Source organism: Sphaeramia orbicularis, chromosome 12 (genome assembly GCF_902148855.1).
Source record: "Sphaeramia orbicularis chromosome 12, fSphaOr1.1, whole genome shotgun sequence".
In the NCBI taxonomy this organism is placed as follows: domain Eukaryota; kingdom Metazoa; phylum Chordata; class Actinopteri; order Kurtiformes; family Apogonidae; genus Sphaeramia; species Sphaeramia orbicularis.
The window spans coordinates 5620422-5644147 of record NC_043968.1 but is presented as its reverse complement, the minus strand read 5'-3'; the positions used below and the strand labels follow the sequence as shown (position 1 = coordinate 5644147).

The 23726-nt window shown below is 36.6% G+C and overlaps 1 protein-coding gene across 2 annotated transcripts in view; it reads right to left on the bottom strand.

Moving 5' to 3' along the window:
* The window catches only part of tln1 (talin 1), a 124102-nt gene that overhangs the window by 16079 nt on the left and 84297 nt on the right, over positions 1–23726 (bottom strand). For both annotated transcript variants that reach the window (XM_030148819.1, XM_030148820.1), the window contains 9 exons: positions 23180–23363; positions 21791–21916; positions 19870–19986; positions 19074–19259; positions 15986–16093; positions 8695–8800; positions 3401–3525; positions 2973–3098; positions 143–205 (listed from right to left, as the gene is read on the bottom strand). In XM_030148819.1, the coding sequence (XP_030004679.1) occupies positions 143–205; positions 2973–3098; positions 3401–3525; positions 8695–8800; positions 15986–16093; positions 19074–19259; positions 19870–19986; positions 21791–21916; positions 23180–23363 (1141 nt within the window). The remainder of the gene's footprint in view (positions 1–142; positions 206–2972; positions 3099–3400; positions 3526–8694; positions 8801–15985; positions 16094–19073; positions 19260–19869; positions 19987–21790; positions 21917–23179; positions 23364–23726) is intronic.

Below are 23726 nucleotides of genomic sequence, written 5' to 3'. Positions count from 1 at the left end.
TGCTGTTATCTGACAAAACATGTCAGTTTATACCATTTACATGGTCACTTGCATATTCTGATAACTCCAGAAATCAGATAATGATCATAGTGCGTGTAACAGGCTCACTGAGAAATTAACTTTAGTAAAGAAAGAGACTTACGGCTGAAATGAGGCCCTGAGACCACTGTCCATCATCCACGGCATTGGCTGGAATCGCTCCCACCTACAAATACAGGAAAGTTTAGACAGGAAAGAAAGGTGAGTTCAGGAAAGACTGAGCGGAACGGACTAAATACTGTTTCTTATGCACCTTCTGTAACGTTGGGCAGAAAACCCAGGAGCAGTGACCTTTGCTAAACCTCTAAACTGGACTCCCTCTGTCAATCATCAGTGTCTGTGGCAGGTTTTCACCCAGAATACTGGATCCATCATAGTTTATTATTCACTTTTTTATTCTCTTTTTCTGTAACTTAATGACTGACCTATTCTTTGTTATGGACTGTATATATTAGCTGATTAGCCAAGTCATGTATAATTTTGGTAGGACAATATAACCTTGGCTTCTTCCTACTCCTTTTTGGACATTAAGAATTGTTATAGAGCCACTAGGGATGTAACGATATGAAAAATTCATATCACGGTTATTGTGACCAAAATTATCATTATTATTACGGTATGGTTGGAATGTGCTCAAAATGTTCAAAAAGTACTGATACACACACTGAAATAATTTAACCAAGTTGTGTTTAAAAAAAATAAAAAAATAAAAAAATAAATAAATACAATAACAGGCACAATGTACTTTCTGTTGCAGAAACATTTAAATATTAACATGTAAACATCAAACATACAAATGCACATTAAAGATGGAACCTTATGGCCACTGTTTGACCATTTTCCAGATCAAGTTTGAGTTGAAAGTGCGGTAACAAACACGGTTATCATGATAATTAGAATTTAAACGGTAATACTAACTGTCGGGAATTTTACTGCGGTTTATCATTATACCGGTAATCGTTACATCCCTAAGACCCACAATGAAATTGTTATTCATTTGTGTGATATTTGTTTTCTTTTTTGGTTGATTTATTTCCATATATTGGAGTGTCCTTTTAAATCATGGAATCATGGAATTTCTTTTGCCAAATTATGTCAAAATAAAGTCTATTTATCTGTCTATATGCGTAATACGGCTCTAAAATGGACAGATTTCACTTTTGATATATATATTTTTTGAGTTTTGTGCAGGCTTAGTTAGAATTTATTTTGACATGTGTCAGATTTGTTAAGTTACTTTGAGGAACTGACATGGGGCTTTATGGTCAGAAGATAAAAGATGGGGTAAAGGGGCGGGAATACAGAAGGTGAACTTCATCCTTCTCCTTTTCAAATGGTTTTTTTTTTTTTTTTTTAATGTTTTGCCTTGTTTTTGGTTTTAAATGTTGATATTCAAAATAAAACAAACAATACAAGTTTTGGCAATTGAATGAGTAAAACTGTATAGTATTTTCCTACAACTATCGTAACCCTTTCAGTCTGTCTTTGGATGATGGTTTAATTAAATGATAACTAACCTACAATACAGTTTTCTTAAACACATAGTATGTCATTCTGCCACTTGGGTTCTTGAATTCAAAAAATAGCACACAGTTTGATTAAGTCGTGAACTGTGTGAGACAATGACAGTTACTGTTTTCACCACCATTGCTTAGAGTATGTGATTCAGACTGAATCATGTTTACAGAAGAGGGATTTAAGTTTCATACACACACGTGATGGAAATGTATTCAGCTAGCTAATGCAAAGCCATGGGATTTTGGACTATTCCATGACAAAACTTGGAGATATCTTTGGTTGTTGCTCCAAAACAATGGTCCTGGTGTAGGGTGCCACCAGCAATTGTGGACCCATGAAAGCTAAAGGATGTGGGCCCTTTATGAAATTCAGTATCTTATTGATTTGTCGAAGCAGGGAAGGGGGATATGTACGTGGGGTGGGGGGTTTGTACGTGGGCTAGAGGCAGCAGTTATATACATGAGGGTGTAGTCCATAACTAACAGCGGCGTGAAGCAAAACTTAACATGCTTTCATCGTCCGACCCCCGGCTTCTATGCCTCTATTATACAGCTGGGCTTACACGACATTTTCCCAACCTCTAACCTAGGGGTGTCCAACCTGTGGCTCTGGGGTCACATATGGCTCTTTAGTATCTGTCTATGGCTCCTCTGGCCAAAAAACATATGGAACATTTTGAAATGAACTGAATGAGTCATTACTTTTTAACATTATTATAGGCCTAAATCTACTTATCTTTGTCCATCTGCAAAAATGCGCAGGCTTTACACGGAATAAAATTATTTTTTGACAGCATAAAAACCAAACTGGATTATTTTCTTGCTGGATTTACTACATGATGCTCATAGTTTGTGGGTAAGCCACTATACATGAAAGTTGCACGTTTTCTCCATTACACAACGTAATTATGTTTTGGAAATAGTGTCCATCATTAAATTTTTTTTTTTTTTTACAAATCTTGAATGTTTTCTTTCTTGTGGTTGTATAATTTCATAAATGCACCAGACATTGCATTACTGTAGTGGAAATACAACGTTACATAGCAAACTAATCACAAATAGGCAACAGCAGAGCAGCCACCTCATGGTAAAATGTAGATGGTTTAAATACTTTTGTCATGGCTCAGATTTCTTTCGTTTTTTTCCAGACAAAAATGGCTCTTCAGGTTGTAAAGGTTGCTGATCCCTGCTCTAACCTGTATCCACTGGACCCCCTCCACTGCTCTATGGGCCCCCCAGAAATGCTGAGCCCCAGGAATGTGTCATGTTTACCCCCCTTTACAGGTCCTGGTATCCATGTTGTCAGATTGTATCAAATATAGTATCGACAAAACAACACTTCATTTTATGACTTCTATTACACGTCACAGATAAATCTGGTCGGACGTTGGCGTCTTCAGCTGCGCTGACATGTACCTTTCCTTGAGCCACCAGTTCCCTCTGCGCTGCTGAAGCGGCTTTGACCAGAGCACTGGTGGCAGCTGCGATGGACTTGGCCGCCTCAAGAATCTGCTCTTCAAAGTTCAAGCTCTCATCTGCCTCCTGTTTACAAGACAGACACAAACACTCCATAAACACACCATGACACAGAGCTGTGATGATCTGTGGAATGTGCACTGATGCAAAAAAAATGGTATTAGGGTCAGCCTATAGCATGGGAAACAATGTGGTTAACAATAACCTTTAAATGGAGACGTATTTAAATGCTAACAGGGGAAGGACTGGAGCACAGTCCATCATTCCTAGTGAGGAGCTGATAGCCCTGAACACACACTGTATGTGACCCTGCGCTGAGGTTAACAGGCTCAGTGTGAACGCTGCAGCTCTGGAAAAAGCTCTCTGACCTTGGGTTTGGTCCTCGGCCTCAGCTGCTCCAGTTTCTTGGCAGCGGCTTCAATCGCCGCCGCGGCTCCCAGCAGCTCGTTCTCTGCAATAACGGTGGGATCCTCGGGGTCCACCCACTCGGTGCCTACAAGACACAAAACACACAAACACCTGCTCAGTCTGTGGTTTGCAAGGTTCTAATAGTTTTGAATTTTTCATTCTAGTTTAGTTTTATTTAGTTATGACTTTTTTTTTTCTCTAATTCAGTTCGTTTGAATTAGTTTTTAGAGCAGGTTTGCTAGTTTTTATTAGTTTTCTTTTTTTTCTAAATGCTTAGTTTAAATTTACTTTTAGTTTTGTCGTCTCTTTTCTCTTCTTCTCCATCGTAGTCAAATAAATCCCAGACAGGACTTTGCTGCTTTAGTCTCCATGTTTCCGACTCTAAATCAAGTGACGGACCGTGAAGTGTCGTATGGTGCCGCTAGCTAAAATTGATGGAGTGAAATAAATCAATTTCGTATCAATCTGACATTGACCAAAACGAAAACTAAGGGAATTTTATCCATAATTTTTATCCGCTTTAGTTAGTTTTGTAAGCACACAATACAGTTTCAGTTAGTTATCATTTTTTTCTTTTACTTATAGTTTTTATTTATTTCAGTTAACGAGAATGTTTTTACAATTCTCGTTTTCGTCATTTCGTTAGTTTTCATTAACGATAATAACCTTGGTGGTTTGACAAAACAGACAAGTGCATTGTAAAAGTACAAATATTCTCTATTACAACGGAAAGATGGAAACCAGGTAAATACAGAAAAGAATATTTGGCTTAAATTAAGTTCCAGGCTAGGAAAAAACTCAGTTTCACTAAAACCAGCCCTCTGGTGTGTGTTTGGTTTTGACAAACAGTAAACCAATTCTACAGCCACTGTCATTCATTTTCATTTACACAGCAGACTGTACAATCTGTGTCAGTTAGAAAACACAAATTGTGGCATCATATTGAGGTGAGCACTTAAAAAATAAAATAAAACTTTTGTGTTGAGCTGATCTTAGAGAGACAGTAAGAGGATGGTAAATTTGATCTAAAAGACGTGTATATAGCCACTATGAAATCACCAACTTTTTAATGACAGCTGTTCTGATATTTTGGCTGCTGTCGTCATGGCTTTTCTGAAACACAACGGCCCACATTTGACGAGGGACGAAACTCACAAAGCTAATGCTACCATTAACTTACTGAAAACACAGCCCAGAGTCCCAACTAATGACCAGTTAATCTAAGGCCCTTCATGAATCTCAAAACAATGCTGTGTTTTAAAAGTAATGCCATAAATGATAAATGACAAAACATATAATCCAATATGGATTAACGCTAACATTAGCTACTGTATCTTCATCCCTTTTTCTTCAGTTTTGTTTGTTTTTGATATAATAACCCTCAACTTTAATCTGAGCTTTAATGAACATCACATGATCAGTGAATTAAATATAGGAAAATACATGATTTTCACTGAAAAAATGCTAAATACAGATAATAATTGCTGATAAATCATTTAAGAAAGGTTAACTCCAGAGAAAAATTCATTTGGGAACTTCCACAAAAGTAGCACTGGGTCTTTATGGGTTAAAGTATCTAATTATTATTATCTAATTATTATCATAAATGTGCTGTGAGTTGTGTCGACAAACAGGCGGATGTAACAACTATTCAGTGATGTGGAAAATCTCTCTTCTCATGACCAGTTCCCCATAGATTCATTTGTTGAAAGGCAAAGCGGGAACCTGGCTGCCGTCAAAGAAGTGACTACTGTGTTTTGGAAAACAGTTACTGGCTTTGTGGGAAGGAGTCAGATGAGAAGGTCAGTTTAGTCCCAATGGCTCGAAGCTAATTAGTTAGTCTTTTTATCACATTCAGTCTATGGTTTGAATGGAATGGTTACAGATTATTAACCCAAAGTCAGCTCTGAGCAGCTGAAATGGGTTTAAGGTGGAGCTGTTCTGAGATGTTGAATTAAAAGTAGAAACCTGAATTCAACGTCATCAAAGAAGTCGACTCCATTCAAATTCTACTCATGTAACACTGGAGTTGAAACCCAAAGCTTCACATTTATCACAAGCTCTCACATCTTTCACAGTCCTACCAAGGTTATAATAGTTTAGGATTTTTCATTCTAGTTTAGTTTTATTTAGTTGTGACTTTTTTTTTCTCTAATTCAGTTTGTTTTAATTCATTTTTAGAGCAGGTTTGATAGTTTTTATTAGTTTTCATTTTTTTCTAAATGCTTAGTTTTAGTTTAGTTTTAGTTCAGTGGTCTCTTTTCTCTTCTTCTCTGTGCTCCTATTCAAATCAATCCCAGACAGGACTCTGCTGCTTTAGTCTCCATGTTTCCAGGTAGAGTGGGGACCAGAAGACGACTGGAAACCACAAGTGAACACAAGTGACAGAGCAAAAAGTGTCGTATGGAGACAGCACAGAAAACTGAGAGAGACAAAGAAATCGATTTCATATCAATCCGACACTGACAGACAAAAACGAAGGGAATTTTATCCATAATTTTTATCCGTTTTAGTTAGGTTTGTAAACACACAACACAGTTTCAGTTAGTTATTGTTTTTTTCTTTTAATTATAGTTTTTATTTTTTTCAGTTAATGAAAATATTTTTTCAATTCTAGTTTTTGTCATTTCATTAGTTTTCATTAACGATAATAACCTTGAGTCCTACAGAATCCATGTATCATTCATTCTTTTCATATTCAACTGAGAATCCACAATCAGAACACGAAAAAATTTTATAGTTTCATTATTCATGTACAAATCAAAAACAAAAAAAAATAGGTGTTTTTCATTCTTTCGACTGTACGCATAAATTAAAAAACTGGAAATAAGCAAATGGACCAAATGTGGGGTTTCATGTTGACATTCTTGATATCTGATTTGGTTTGACCTGGGAGTTACTGACTTCTTCGTGTGTTGTTCTGGACAGTCGTGGGTTTGCCAGTATTCTGTCTAATGCATTCTGCGATAATGGAGAATTTTGTGTTATTCAGGGGCAGCAAATGCGCTACTCTCAAGGAGGACGACATAACAACTGAAAAAATGGTCAGGATCTTCCAGGTGTTGTTTGGTCTAATACAGTGTGTGCATGGTAGACAATCTAAGGAGAAGACACTTCAGTAACACACGAAGAAGTCAGTAGTCAAACCAAATCGGATACAAAAATGTCAACATAAAACCCCACATTTGGTCCATTTGCTTATTTCCAATTTTTAATTTGTGCGTACAATTGAAAGAATGAAAAACAACTTGTTTTTTGATTTGTACATGAATAACGAAATAACAAGTAATTTTTTCGTTTTCCGAGTGTGGATTCTCAGTTGAATATGAAAAGAACGAATGAAACGCGGATTCTATAGCTGTCTATTGGCGTCATCTGTAGAAAGACGTCATGGACCTACAGTCGATCAGCAGGATTCAGTTGCAGATAATGCGTCTTAAACTGCAGCGGGGGGCTATTCATGTGTGATATATCGCTCTCCATTTGACAGAGGATCATTCGTGGAATCTCCTTGAGTTCAGCGTAGTAAGTACTTCAGTATTAAGGTGGAGATCCCAGAACATAGCTGTGTGAAACTGAAGATCTCTAAAGGGGATATTCACTAATCCCTCTTCATATTACTGTCAGGGCTGATTTGCATGTGCAGCTCTAAATAAGACCTGACGCTGGGCTATTTGAGAGATGTCTTCAGCATGTCTGATACTCCAGATTAGGGCTGTGTCATATGACCATACTTGACTAGTGTTGATGAAGGGCAAGCACAGGGTCAGTTCAAATTTAGACATTTTCCTGTGTTATTTTGGCATAATTCTGGGATGCTTTGTTTTTCTTTGCTTCCACGACATAAATGAAAACAGGAAATCTACATGAAGGCAACAAACAGACGAGAGAAAAAGAGAACAGAAAATTCTGAACAAGAATTCCTAAGCACCGCCCACAGGAGTAAATGTCACATCCCAAAAAAAAATCAAGACCTTCCTCAGAAATGCAGTGTCATAAGATCATCTAATCCAGGGGTGAAGACACTTTTTTTGGTTTGTGATCTACTTTTAGAAAGACTAAGACAGAATTATTCATCAGAAACCTTCTAGTCCAGTCTGAACCATCCAGTCCACTCAGGTGGTCTGGTGCAGGTCTACTCTGGGTTCCAAAAGTCAGAACTAAACATGGAGAATCGTCAACATGTGTGTGTTTTATTAACAACGTGTAAATATGCATTTCAGGAAAATGTACACAAATGTTTATGAAAAATGATGGATGTAATTATGTCAGCAGGTTTACGGGACACGATCGGATGCAATATGAGAACATATCTGAATCATCTGACTTGGACTGAAACAGGACAATACCCAAACTATCTCAACCTTCTTATTATGATGGGATAACATTATGACTCATTGACCCACATGTTTATCGTTGTACTTTAATTTTTGATACTACCCCGTCTGTGCTTGTTGATGTCTCTAGTTTTGTATGTCTTTACTTTTTGTTTTATTATCTGTTTGTTAAAAAATGTAAAACCTGCTAAAAATAAAGTGTAAAAAAATAAACATGGAGAATCAGCGTTCAGCTTCTATGCTCCGTAGATCTGGAACAAACTACCAGAAAATATCAGGTCTGAGATCTGAGAGTCTGAGTTCTGTTCAGTCCAGGTTCCAGACTCACCTGTTCACTGCTGCCTTTGACTAAAAGGATTTGGACTTTTTACATTTTATATTCTCCTTCCAAACTCTGCACTGCAACTCTTACTTTAATATGTGTGTGTTTTTGTAGCTTTGGGTTTTATGTGTTACTGTTTTTAATCACCTGTTACATGTTTCTTTTATAATGTTTTAAATGTGTTTCTTCTTCCCTTGTCATTGTATTTCAATGTCCTGTGTGAAGCACCTTGAATTGCCTTGTTGCTGAAATGTGCGATACAAATAAACTTGCCTTGCCTTATAAATGTCCACTACATATATTAGTACATATCAGCAGATAGATCAGTGTATAATCCTACTGGCAATTACACTGACAGCCGGATGGCACAGTGGGTAACACAACTGACTGATGTGGGAGACCGGGGTTCAAATTCTGGCAGGAGCAGTAACTATTTTCATTTTTATTGTACATGTATATCAGTTCAGTATTAACAATTGGTACTGGCTCTGAAAAACATACTATTTTAACAGATCAACAGTGATTCTGACAGCAATGAAACTTAAATAAATAGAGGTAGTTGTGGTTGTTTTGCGTATGTCAGTGGTGGTGGTACCTTTCATGGCCTCTGCAGCCTGGATGAGCTCAGTGACAGAACCCGCCACCCTCTTGGAGTAGGTGGCCAGCTGCTGCTTCAGATCATGAGAAGGCTTCTGGATGATCTGTGAGTGAAAGAAACAAACGCAAAAAACAATCAGAAAAGCCGTCACACTTTCACTTTTTACGGGTAACATTGTAACGCCTACAGATGCTGCTCATCAACGAGCAAAACCTCGAACATAGAGGCTTAAATGGAATCTAGAGGCTGGTGGTGGAATGTTTATGCATTTGGCAGACGCTTTTTCCAAAGTAATGGATGGTTTCTTATTTAGGATTAGAGAAACGGTTGTCCTGCTGTTTGTTAGCTAGGCGCCTAGTTTTATTTAAATGGAAGGATGCTGTCCCTCCCACATATGGACAGTGGATCAGAGAGGTTATGCACCATATTCATGTTGAAAAAATTAGATATACCATTAGGGGTTCCACCAGAAAATTCTATGCCATTTGGCAGCCATTTATCAGCTTTGTAGAAGGTATGGAGGCTACAGGCATATCTGTGTGACTCAAATGTCTGTGTACCTTTTTGATTTGTTATATTTAGTTATTTTTACTATATTTAATTTTAATTGTCTTTCCCCTTATTTATGTATTTATTTAAGTGTATGTGAACTTACATATATGCATATGTGTACATATATGCATGTGTGTAGATATGTGTCTGTACATGTATGTGTTTTACGGGGGTTTGTATATTTCTATATGTAAGTGTATTATGTCTGGCTGTAGATAAATTTATCCAAGGTCCAGTACTTGGGGTGGCTGGGGCAGGTGAATAGGAATTGGATACAACAATTTCATGTTTAAGTTGTATGTTTCTTTTTGTGCATTTGAAAACTGAAAATAAAAAAAGACCTTGATCAAAAGAAAAAAGGTAGAGGATAGTCTGTTTCTACTCCGTCCTACTCCCTTTTGGACAAGTAACCTTATAGATGTTATGGACGTGTGTTTGTACTTTATTTTAAAGATGTACATTTCATGTTGTGAAGTGGTTTTATGGAATAGAATGGAACAAAATATCAGTGTGAAAACATCACAAAATGTAAGAAGATGTATAAAAACCTTATTTTCCAGAGGCATAGTAAGAATGAACAGGAGTACAACAGTAATACTGACGGTATGTAATCATTTGTTCTCTTTCTCTGTAACTTAATGACTGACCTATTCTTTAATGGACTGTAAACAGCTGATTAGCCAAGTCATGTATAATTGGTGAAGGACAATATAAACTCAGCTTCTTCTTACTCCATTTCAGACATAAAGCATTGTTAAAGAGCCACAATGAAATAGCTGTACATTGTGTGACCATCTATCTATCTATCTATCTATCTATCTATCTATCTATCTATCTATCTATCTATCTATCTATCTATCTATCTATCTATCTATCTATCTATCTATCTATCTATCTTATTTTCCTGATGTCATTATTACAAACTAATCTAAAAAACAGAAAGAACACAAAGTTGTATCCAGAAAAAGGGAAGCCTCTTGGTGTTCAGGCACACTCGCACTGAGACAAAGATAAAGATTTACCTGGAGTCGACCTGAGAACACCTGCTAATTTTCTTTTTTGACATAAAGTTTTATTTTTCAACATGCATCACCTCTCTGTCAGTAGCTTTGGCTTAGCATCTAACCTGGAAGAGTTAATATTAAAAAATAATAGTTAGAATTGCAAGCAAGCAATTGAACTAAAATTCAAGCACTTTCAAAACCTTGAAAACAAAACATTGAAATTCAAGCATTTTCAAGGATTTCAAGCACTTGTGTGAACCCTGATTAATCACCATTTCAGATTTTTGGGTGATTTTTTTACCGTCTTTAAGACCCAAAGGCCCATTAGTGCCTTGCAGGGCTGTGGATTGGCAAGAATGTGGCGATATGACACAAATCACAAAACTAAGTTCATCATATGATATATCACGATATTTGTTGTTGTTTTTAATTGTACAGCTTTTTACATTTTTAATCTATTCTTGTATTATATTCTTTTATTCAGGTTTTATCTATTCTTCTGTATTTTTATTTATTTTTAATCTATTCTTGTATTCTGTTATTTTAGTTTTTATTTATTTTTCTGTACAGCACTTTGGTCCACTGTGGTTGTTTTAAACTGCTTTGCAAATAAAGTCGGATTGGATTGGATATATCATGATATTGTTACAAAAACATTTTTTTGTTTGTTTCTTTTTTTTTAATTTTTTAAATGATTATTTCCTTAAAGAGTTGAATTCCACCATAAATCTGTACAAATACTAAACACATTTGTATTTGATCCCAACTGGATCTAATGTTCTATCACCAAATGTTCCAACTGTGTTCAAACTGAAATTCTGTTTTACAGACATTCCAGTTTCAGATCCTGTTCAAATGTTCAGATTCTATTAGTTCACAACTAACATCAGAACAGGATTTGAGTTCAATCCCAACAAAGGAACCAACATTATTGAATAAAACAGTGTTAAATAATAATAAATAAAATTTAAACAAAAAAGAAAACCAAAAAACCAAAAATGAACCTCCACAATATCTGCATTTGAATAAATACCTAAAAATATGGATACAGTACTTTTTAATATTGATACAGTATTGTGAAATGAAATATCACGATATATTGCAGAACCAATGTTTTCTTACAGCCCTAGTGCCTTGTATGTGATTCTTCTGTGTTTGCATGAATCACTGGACTATTTATTGAGTGTTTGGTGACCTCAGCCTGTCCTAGGTGGACATGCAGTATATTCAGGTTGGAGCGGAGAGTGACAGGTGCAGGGCATTAACAGGGCTCAGTCCAGCCAAGCTCAAGTTTATTCAGATGCGTTGTCATGGGAAGATAAGAGGCGAGGACGTAACTGCACAGGAACGCATGCAACAAGCCAAACAGCAACACACCAACAACTGATACACACACAGGCTGAAAACACACACCTACCTACACTATACTGAAACACACACGGACTGAAAACACACACCTACCTACACTATACTGAAACACACACGGACTGAAAACACACACCTACCTACGCTCCACTACTGAAACACACATGTCTATGATGTTTGATTTAAAAAAAAAAAATAAATAAATAAATCCATGTTTTTGGTTTAGCTTAGTGAGCAGAAAGAGAAGAAAACTGTGATTGTAAAGTGAAAACAAACACCTGCAGAGTGATTCACAAGCAGATGTACAAAATACAGAAGAATTAACTTTATAGTGGAATTCGTTGTTGTTACAGCCATGAGTCAAAACGTGGGAGGAAAAACACCAGTGAATGATCAAGATGGAATTTTAGCTGAAAAATCGAAAGCGGATGGACCATCTGTTAGTAAGAAACACATTTAAAGACAGTAATTACATTGTCAACCCTCAGCCCTGCTCCAAATAGAGGCCAAATAAAGTCCTGTCTGTTCCACTGGGCCTCACGGACATGACTTCAGAAAAAATATGAACAGTGGTTTGTCATAAAGATAGTAACATTATATGTAATTTAGTGTGAAACAGCTCAGTGAACTGCGTCTCTCTTCTGAAATGACGCACGTTGCCGACAATCAAACACCCGTTCTCTCTGCATATTTCAAATTATGTTCTGAAACTGTATTAAAAGTGGTGAAAATCAACATTTAAATAACATCTTTACTGAAAAAAATCCTTGTAAGTGTGAAGCCCTGCACTTAGGAGATATTTCATGTGATAAATGGACTCTGAAACATAAAAAAAAACTGTTATTAAAGCTTTTGGCAGCGAGTAAAAAGACTATGAATAGAAAATGGTTAAAGCCTGAAGCACCTACAACTGAAGAATGGATCGATATCGTACAGAACATTTACATCCTGGAGAAGTTGACAATTTGTTTTAAGGGTCAAAGGGAATCTTTTTTCACTATTTGGTCAAAATGGACAAACTATGTAAAACCTGTAACTGATGTGAGTTGAATACATTGGTTATGTGAAAACATTTACGCGATATGTTTAGGTTAATGTAAACATACACACCTTAATGTGTCTTATCTTGTTGATGAAGAAGTGGAGTAAGCCCCCTCCTCCTGCCCACTTGTTATATTTGTTCTATATTCTACTAAAAAACTTGGATTAGCAACTCACTCTTTCGTTCACATTTGAGGTGTGGACGTTGAATTGTATCCAAAAGGTAAGTTTAGTATGATCTGCTTCTCTGAATAAACAAAAAAATGGAAAAAAAAAAAAAAGCGGTGAAAATCACAAGTCACGCTGAAGCTGCGCAAACATCTTTAGCAGCTCTGAAGAAAGTTACAATGACGTCACCTCAGACGCTTTCACTTGTGTTGTTTTGCAATTTACATAGTTTTATGACAAAATTAGACTTTCAGTGTTTGCGCCTAACCCAGCCTAGATGTGTCGCTCATCACATGGTCTGACATATACAGACCAACAACCATTCTAGAGCTGCACAATATATCGTTTGAGCATCGTCATCGCAATGTCCGTGTGTGCAATAGTCACATTGCAGGTCCTGCGATGTAGGAGGGAAATGAACTCGGCATGTTCTCATCTAATTTCATCCTAGGTACCTGACACACACTGTGCACACCCATCCACCAATCACAACAGTTCTTCATCAGTTTGCCAAAGCAGACCACGCCCCCTGCACATGGAGTGAGTCACTGGTAACAACATTGAAAAATGAACAACGAACAAGAGAAAATCACTGAAAACGAAGACTTGGTGCCAAAAAGAAAAGCAATGTCAGTTATCTGGAATTATTTCAGCTACAGAAGGATGAAACTGAAACGTGTGTTCTGTGTCGACAATGTCTTGCACCTGTCGACACAACGAGAGGAAACTCAACTAATTTGTTTGACCATTTACGTTGGCACCACACAGCTATTATAACCTCCTGAGTAGTTTTTCATATCGCAGGGTTAAAAAAAACTGCAATATCGTTCCAATATCGTGCAGCCCTAAAGCATCCACCCTCACATTCACACCTACAGGCCATTTAAAATGACCCGTTAACCTAATATTATAACCTGACTGAATACCCAACACCCCCAGTCTAATGGACGATGCAATACTCACCCTACATCAGTGCAATAATCACAATCCATACACCTTGTTTTTTAATCTTACCTTGTAGGGGAGAGCAAATGAATAATGGATCAATAATGTAAAGCGCTTTGGGTGCCTAGAAAAGCGCTATAGAAATCCAATCCATTATATTATTATTATTATATATCCTATACTGCCTGTATATATATATATATATATATATATATATATATATATATATATATAACCTTATATGTTGTTCATATTTCTTATCTATAGTATTGAGTTTGAGATTGTTGTGTTTGTTAGTAGTATTTGTATATTTAATGTTTTATCTGTGTACTTTTTGTACATTACCAGTGTTTTATAAATAGAGCTATAGGATAGAGTGTCTCTATGTATCTGTATGAGTGAAAGTGAAAGGGGACACTTAACCCCCCCCCCGTATCATCACTGTGATATCCATTATACGTGACCCCCTCCGTTCTAAACCGGGTCTGAACTCCCCCATGCTGCAGGACTGTTGGGATGTAAAGCGCTGAAGCGTTAGACTGATGCCACTCCACACTTGTGCAGGTCAGTGGGGTTGCACTGTACTCACCGGCTTGCACCGACATCAGTGAGCCACAAGTTTAAAGGAACAATGAGACGAGTGGAGGAAAACAGAAAGAAAACAGGTGATCAAACACGGGACAGCAGAAACAAACAGATGTGTTTGAGGTGGCAGCTGATGACGTGGTGGTGTGTTTACCATGGCAACGTGAAGCAGAAGAAAACAAAACAAGAAGGAGATGATGAAAATCAGAGAGCTGCTGTCTGTGGGGGGTGGGGGTAGGAGACCTCCAAATAGCTCCAAAACATCCCTCAGCTCCACTTTAAATCCTTTTTTTTTTTTTAGCTCCAGTTTGTTTTAAGTTCGTCCCTTGAGGCTAAACTTCAGAAATTTACAATTGTATTTGGAGTAAAGCTTTTTAATAGAAGATTTAACATACATTTTTAGTTCAGGTATATCCATGACATGAACTGGGAGGCACTAAAGTAATTACTACAGAATGACCCAGACACAAGAGTTATAATGTAACAACATATCCTGTGTAACAAAATTGACAGAACTCTATTGTTTTTGTAATTTTTTGTTGTTGTTTTTTGTTTTGTTTTTTGTTTTACATTGATTTTCATATTTTTATTGACATGCTTTCTTATAATTCTATCCTGTTGTATCACTAGAAAATGTTTGATGGGTGAAAAGAAAAACAAACAATGAAAAAGTGAGTTACAAAAGAATGACTCAGACACACAATAAAGCTTTTTCTGAGTCAGACACCAGAAGTACCTTAAGCCATGCAGACCGTGTCCTCAAAGACAGATTCACTTTAATGTCGTCAGACAGATGCTATTATGTGCCTCACAGGAGAACAAATACAAATGTCTCTTTTGCCCTCAGAAAGAAGATACAGGAGTCTAACATGCAAAAGAGTGAAATTCTGGTTCAGTTTTGACCAACCTGGCATGTCAGAGATAAACAGTGTAATATAGTGAGTGAACCTCAATCACACTTTGCAATATTAACTCTACCTGTCAACTCAGACCATATTCAATGCGATACATTTTAAAATTGAACTACTATCATTTTTTATTTTTATCACAGATTTTATTATGTTCAGTATTTATATGTGGATATTTATATATTTTCATACTGACTAGATTATTCTACAAGTGTTCTATCTGTTTGGGGTTTTTTTTCAGACCAATGCGTCGTCATTTCATTTTTGCTGAACATCTATGATGGAAATATTTAAATGACAAATAAAGAATCTGAAATAGATACTTGAATTCATTTATTCCCTCTGCTATCAGACTGCTTCATGTGTCAGGGTTGTAGTTGGTTTGAATAGTGTAAATTGAGTAAACCTGTTGACTTACTGTTACTGCTTTTGTTACTGTGATGTGTGTAACTGCATGCGTATATGCCATATGTATGTATGTATGTATGTATGTATGTATGTATCTATTTATAAAACAGTATTTCAGATGTTGTCCGTAGTTTCAAGGGTTTTTTTTCGTTTTCTTTCTTTATTTTCACCAATCCTTCTATTTTATTTTCATTATGTATGTTCTTTAAGAGGATAAATAACCTTAATCTGATCTCATTATTTCATATTTGCCTGTAAGTACTGTATATAAGGTGTAATTCGTCTGTTTGTGTGCAGTAAATGATGTCTTACCACCAACACATGTTCCAGGAGTCCCAGATATCCGGTGGCACACTCATTTCCATAGCGCAGAGCTCTCATCTGGACCTCTTTGCTGACCTCTGGGTGGTACGCAGCCTCCTGAACAAACAAAAACAAAAGCAGAAATTCACACCTGAGGCAAACTCTGAATGTATAAATTATGGGACAGTTCCACATTAATGTCCAAAAAAAAAAAAAAAAAGAGGGAAAAGATTTAGCCTTCCAGATTCTAGAGAAACAGGGACACGTTCCCAGAGACACAGAAAAAAATTCTCACAACATAATTGAAATTCAAATTCACATTATCTTTATTGATCCCTTGGGGAAATTCATGTCCTGAAGGATAAAAATGATGAAATAATATCACATCATCTTTGATTTAGACATGGAAGGTGACATCATCACAGCATGTGAACTGAAATTGTGATTTGATGGTTGAAAACAGGTTTTTTTTTTTTAACTTTTTCGTAAGTCAAACAGATTGTCCACAAGGAATAAACTCATCACACTGTCTCTGCTGCCATGTACTCATGTATAACATTCACTGTGTGTAGGAAAAAAAAGAGAACAAAATAATGGCCTCTTCCTCCACCTATTTCTGTATAAAACATCCTTACCTACTCAAGTGAGCTGCACAGAATAATACCTTTCTAACTTAATATAATGCACAGTTCATGTCATGAACATTCCAAGGTTATGGAACACAGACTGGCAGATCTGGCAGCAGACTAACAGAGTGTTAACATCTGACATGCCACAGCTTTCTGCACACAATAAACTAAGCTGTCAGGAGATGGTTCTATGATGATTATTAATTTAACCAGCAGAGGGCGCCAAACTCTGCATGCTACTCCTTAAGATGTTCACAATCAACTCACAAAATCAGTCTCTTGTCAATGGTGAATGAATGGGAAACTGTTCACTCTAGCTGGAATACCTATGGAGGAAGTGAAGGCTCAGATTTCACACAGTCTGAAGCATAAACACTTGATTAAAATGGAAAAGCAGAACCAAAGTGTATCATTTTGTTTGTGCACATGGTGTTTGATGGATGGACTTCGTAAGGGCTTTAGAGGCTGTACTGACCAAGCTGTGGTTTGTTTTATACAGTTAAAAAGGTCAGACTGTCTGGTTTTATGATACAAAAAAGCACTGCTGTTTTTCGAGGAGGAATGTAATAAATATGCTTCCACTGAAAATGTTACCCTTTAACCCATAAAGACCCAGTGCTACTTATGTAGCACTTCCAAAAGGAATTTTTCTCTATATTTACCCTTTCTTAAGTGATTTACCATTTACTATAATATCATCCTCTGTATCACAGGTGTCAAACATGTGGCCTGTGGGCCAAATCCGGCCCACCAAAGGGTCCAGTCCGGCCCATGGGATGAATTTCTGAAATGCAAAAATTACACTCGGATATGAACAATCCTTTTAGTTCAGGTTCCACATTCAGACCAATTCAATCTGCAGTGGACAGGATTCAGTCAAATACTATCAGAATAACATAGAAATAATGACAACTCCAAATTTTTCTTTTTGTAAATGTAAATAATTTCATGTATTTACACTAAAACAAAGCATCATTTTGCAAAAAATGTGAATAACCTGAACAAATATGAACAACCTGAAATGTCTTAAGAGAAGTAAGTACAATTTTAATAATATTCCACCTATTAAATGTTTTGTGTGTTTGTAGATCCACTGTGATCTGTAAGTTATAATGTACATGTGTAAATGATAAACTGAGGTAGAATATCGTTAAAATTACACTGATTTTTTCAGTTTGTTCATGTTATTCACATCTTTTTAAAGGATAGTTTGTAGATGTAAACCTTTTCATACTGTAAATTTACTTTTTTTCACTCTAAAACATAGAGAAAAGTTTGGAGTTGACATTATTTATATATTATTCTGTTATTATTTTACTGGTTCAGATTTAGCTGAATGTGGAACTGAACTAACGTGAGTTTGACAGCCCTGCACTATATGTTGGGTTTTTTCAATGAACATCAGGTATTTTTCTATATTTAATTCACTGATCACGTATAGATGTTCATTAAAGCACAGATTAAAGTTGAGGGTTATTATATCAAAAACAGAAAAACTGAAGAAAAAGTGATTTTTTCAGCTAAGATATCAATAACACAATGTAAAAACAAGCGTCTCCTTCCACTGTCATTGATCCAACTCCATGGATTTTACTGGTGAATCAATGTTGTAGAAGATGACAGTGTTTCCATGGTAACTACAGAGCCTCTGAACGTTCAAATGGGTCATATCTGATGACCATGAAAAGACGACAAACTGCATTTTACACCAATTATTTCAACGTATTAATAGGTTTAGTGGTTCAGAATTTATTAAACATTTTACATCAGTAAATGATTTTAGTTTCCAGTGGCTGTTTGGGTCCTTATGGGTTAATCAAAGCTACATTATTTGCAGTAATGACTCCAACTCTTAATCGTCATTCCATTGTATTTTCTAATATTTTTTATACTCACTTTACTGTAAATGCTGCTGAAATGGTAGGTTTCTTAAAACAGTGATATATTTTATGACTGTTTATCCTTAAAAATTGAATACCATTGCACGTTAAACTGTTGATGAATGGAATCCACTACAATCAACAGATGTGTACTATGCCTAAAAAATACAATTGGATATGTTTTATGTCAAAAATAACACTAGTTTATTAACAATTCATGCATGAAAGGGTTAATAGACACTTTTCTGTCAGATATTTATAAGGCAGATGTAACCTGAGTGTGAAAACTGTGTGAAGTTTTTCAGAAAGTTGTTCATATCGTCTAAAACACCTTTAATGACCTTTTGAAAAAGGTAAAACATACTCACAGCCTGGACTGAAAACATCCACTTCATGTTGCGCTTTGCTAATAGCTATGACGTAATGTGATACAAAGGCCGCTCAAGTCCAGGTGGAAAAGACAGCGACAGCTTGGACACTAGTTTGTGATTTTACACAGATGTCGCTCGTCTGCTGTGGACGTCCACGTGATTCTAATTTCTCTAAAACACAGACACATGTTGTACGACTGACTGCCTTCCTGTTTACCTTGCAGGAGTGAAGCATGTCAGCGATGGCTCTTCTGCTCAGGTTCGCTGTGGCGATGATGTCCTCCTGACGACAAGAGTTCCCAGCTGCCACCGCCTTTGCTGTTGCCATGGTGATTCCTTTCGTCATGCGAATGAACTCTTCAGGTGATGTTGTCTTTGCTGGTGGGTCAGAAGTGCTGAAAACCTGTGAGGAAAAACAGTGTTGAGGTAATGGACATAGAATAGAATAGAATAGAATAGAATAGAATAGAATAGAATAGAATAGAGTGCTAGCCCAGTCAGTGCAACAACATGAATAAAAAACCAATGTCAGAAAATAAGGATACAGAAAATATAAAATTACACAAAAACTAAAAAGTAAAATAAGAAAGCAGAATATAAAATTTAACAAAAGTAAAATAAGAATAGAACTAAAGTAGAATAAAACAAAAATAGACAAACTACGAATTGACACAATATTTGCAATTTTGACAGTATTAACAGCGTGTATGTCTATGAAAGTCTATAAAAAAAAAAAAGAGTACATTTGTATCTGAATAAATATTGAATAAAATGTTGCACTGTTTTGTAAGAGCAGAGGATTATTGCACGACTGTTGAACATAATTCACATTTTACAGGATTATTCTTGTTTCACTTGGATAATTCTTCGTACTTCTTTACAATTCTAGAATGTTTATCCTACTATTCTTGTTCTGCATATATTTAATTAGTTGTATTATATGATTAATACCTCTTTTGCACCTCTAAAGGCGTCACACTCACAGATCTCTTCAGTAAAGGACAGTTACTTACAGCCAGCTCCTGTTTAATGTGTTCAATGGTGGCCTCCAGAGCTCTGGTTCCCTTGGTGGCTTCATCCTCCACTGCCTTCACCGTCTTCAACAGTGACGTCACATTGGTCACCATCACCTACAACAGCCAGATCAGAGGGTTCTGCTCATTAAACTGCAGCATTATTATTATTATTATTATTATTTTTTTTTTTTTTACAATTTTTATTTCTCATTTTTATCAGTACAATACAATCTCCTCCAGTTGAGGAGCAGGAAAAGAGCAAAAGAACAGAAAAACAAACAGATGAAAAGAACAGCCTGTGTTGGTGTCAGAATATTTAAGATCCCTTAATAGATACATTTGTCTCTGAATGTCAGCCATTTTCCCCAGTTTTCATGTGGAGATTTTCTTTTAACTTCAGTTTATATGTAAGATGTTCCATAACAAGTTTATCATCTATGACTGAAACCCATTTTTTATCAGATGGAGCATCAGTCTGAAGACAGTTCTTTGTTCTGGCCTTCTTCCTGACCACCAGGAAGATCTTGACCAGATATCTGTCTTCTTTATGCACCGATTCTTCTAAATGTCCGAGGTCCAGAACAAGACAAGAATTTGGGATTGCATATCCCAACGCCTCACAGAGAGCGGAGTGAACCTTCCCCCAGAAGGATTGGATATTTGAGCATTTCCAAACAGAGCTGCAACCAATTAATCGACTCAAAGTGATCCAAAAAAATCATTCAACCACAATTCTCCTGAATTAAAGCTTTGTTTCCTTCATTTCTCTGCTCTTAAACATTGGTTCCACTGATGCACAAAGAAGCTTCAATTCAGGAAAACTGCAATAGAATATTTCCCTTCAATCAATTCGAGTCGATTAAGCAAATCATGAATTTTTGCATTTGCTTCAAGCACCTAATCGATTAATCGGTTGAAGCTCTATTTCCAAAACATGCATGTGATCTGATTCCATATGATTACAAAGTCTCCAACATGGCTGTTGAATATTTATTTTTTTACTTTTAATTTTAGGTGTGATGAAATAACGAATTAGATTTAACCTACAGCATTATTAACAACAAGTGTTCGCCACTTCATATGACTGGGATACGACTGTAAATCATGTCTCTGTATCACCTTGACACATTAAATCTACTCCAACACATCCAAATTTTTATGGTTGATATGAGGTCCTAACCCCAAAGAAGACTGTTTTTCAAGACTCTAACACAGGGCTGTCAAACTCATTTTAAATCAGGGGCCACATTCAGCCCAATATGATCTGAAATGGATCAGACCAGTAAAAAAACAGCAATAACCAATAAATAATAACTAAAGATTTATCTCTTTGTTTTAGTGCAAAAAAGCAAAAGAGCAAAAGTGTAATTTTAACATGAATATGCCTCATCTTTGCATTTACACATGTGTATTACAACGTACAGATCACAGTGGATCTACAAATACACAAAACATTTAAAAACAGGCATACTGCTGTTAAAACTGCACTGATTGTTCTTAAGAAATCTCAAGTTGTTCATGTTTGTTTAGATTATTCACTGTTTTTTGTGAAAGGATAGTTTGTAAATGTAAACTTTTTCATCATGTAAATTTTACTTTTTCACACTAAACAAAAAAGAAGAAAATTATTTATACGTTACAGTGCAATTATTTTACTTCTCTGAATCACTTGAAAATAAAAAGTGATTAAATGAAAGTGAGTTTGACACCTTTGATTGTTAACATGTTCAGTTTACAAATTCATCCTACAGACCGGATTGGACCGTTTTTGGCGAATTTTGTGCTCACGGGCCGTGTGTTTGACCCCCCTGCTCTAACCAGATTCAGTAGAGTATCTCATGTGGACTGAGCACTGCGGAGTTTCAGAGATGACGTGGACATTCGTTCTTTCAGAGTGAGTCTGGGTTGAGTCTCTCACCTTTGCGGAGTTCTTCAGCTGAAGCATGCTGGGGTCGTCATGAGGTTTGCCTGCTGCTGCCTTGGTGGTGCTGATGAGGTTGCCCAAAGCTTTAGCCACATCCTTGACTGCATTAATCAGGACGACCTACAACACACAACACATTACTCTACGGTTCCTCCTACTGGTGGCAACTAGGGATGCAACAAATAGTCAACAAGTTGACAAAGAAAACACATTTTGGAAGATTTAGACACACCTCGTAAGATAATTAGCTCCAACGCTAACTGTGGGCCTATTACTGTATGTCTGTGTGTGAAGGATCATGACAGTTCAAGGAGTAATGCTGAAATTTTGTCTGACAAAGTCATGATAAACTTTATGCAGCATTAAGAAGTGTACAGGAGCCATGAATGACTTCTGCAGAAAACGCAGACGTGTACTCCACAACACGCTACTGCTCTGACCAAGTCAATTCTAAACATGAAACATGACATGTACTGTAGCGACCCTGCAGTAATTGTTCTGTTAATGATACTGTTTGAAAGTTTAGCAGTTACTGATGTATGTACGGGGCTATGATGGACAGGTGATTGGATGAGAACAGTATGGGGGCGGAGCCAGTGAGCCGGTGTGCGTGAGAGGTGAGAGCAAGAAAAAAGAGAGAGAGTGGAAGAGTGAGACAGAGCCACCAGTTAACGTTCCCATTAATTTGTCTTTCTAATTTTTCTCTTCCAATAAAGCGACCAGTGTGGAATAAACCCTCGTCTGTCGTTCCCACATGAGTCGGACACACCAGTGATGATGTTGTTTTATTCCACTCCTTCATTTCGCATTTGACACCATCCTGTTCTGTTATTTCTGTCCTCTCCACTATGATACATTCAGTTAGTCATGTTTTCATGTTTGCTGAACTCATCTCTTTTATTGTGTTGTGTTGTTTGCTATGTTTTTATTCTGCTATTGTGTATTTTTTCTTTGTCTGTCAAAGCACTTTGTAAACTCAGTTTTTAAGGTGCTATATAAATAAAGTTATTATTATTATTATTATTATTATTATTATTATTACAATATTTTATTGCTGCAATCAATGTTAATAAGGGCCATTGTTTATGTTTTTATACAGTTTGTAATCTGATTAGTAATAGTAATCATTACTAATCTAAGTAGTAGTAATCATTAGCTACTAAGTAGTAGTAATCATTAGCTGCAGCCCTAGTGGCAACATATGAGTACTAAATACAAGTACAAATCTGACATACTGCACTTGTGTAGTACTTTATGATACTTTATCCTTCTCCTCCACTGCTTGTCAGAGGTAAAACTCTACTCTGACAGTCTGGTGTTCTATCAGATGGTAATCCTACAGTTAGTGAGTCTAAGTAAGACATTTTGGATATCTGTTCTTACCTGGGTCTCTGGGTCTTCAGAACCCAGACTGGCAGCTCCCAGTTTAACCACATCAGCCAGTTTAGTGATGGTGGACACTGAGGACTGGGCAGCCTGGGCCAGTTTCTCCTGACTGGCTCCGGCCCCGGACACCAACAATTTGGTATCCTCCACCAGAGCCTTGGCGGTCTTCAAGATGCACTCTCTGCACACAGGAAGCTCACAGTCACAAACCAGCACTACAGCACTTTACCAAGAGTGACAAACGCAAACAAACAACAACAAATGAAAGCATGGGAATAAAAGAGGAAAGAGACGTTCAGCAATTTCTGTGGTTAATCTCTAATAAGGCTCATAAGTGTTTTCATCGCCTGCTGCTCTTTAAAACCATGTACACAATGTATCATTTCCTGGCAATAACTCTTAATAGATCTATTCTATCTTACAGGATGTTTTGCTGTCTGGAAATCATTTGGAGCGTCTTAAAATATGAATGAGATGAATGAGTTACTTAGCACAGTCAGAAGGGTCAAGGACTGGGAGCTTTAACATCCAGCCCCACACAGAG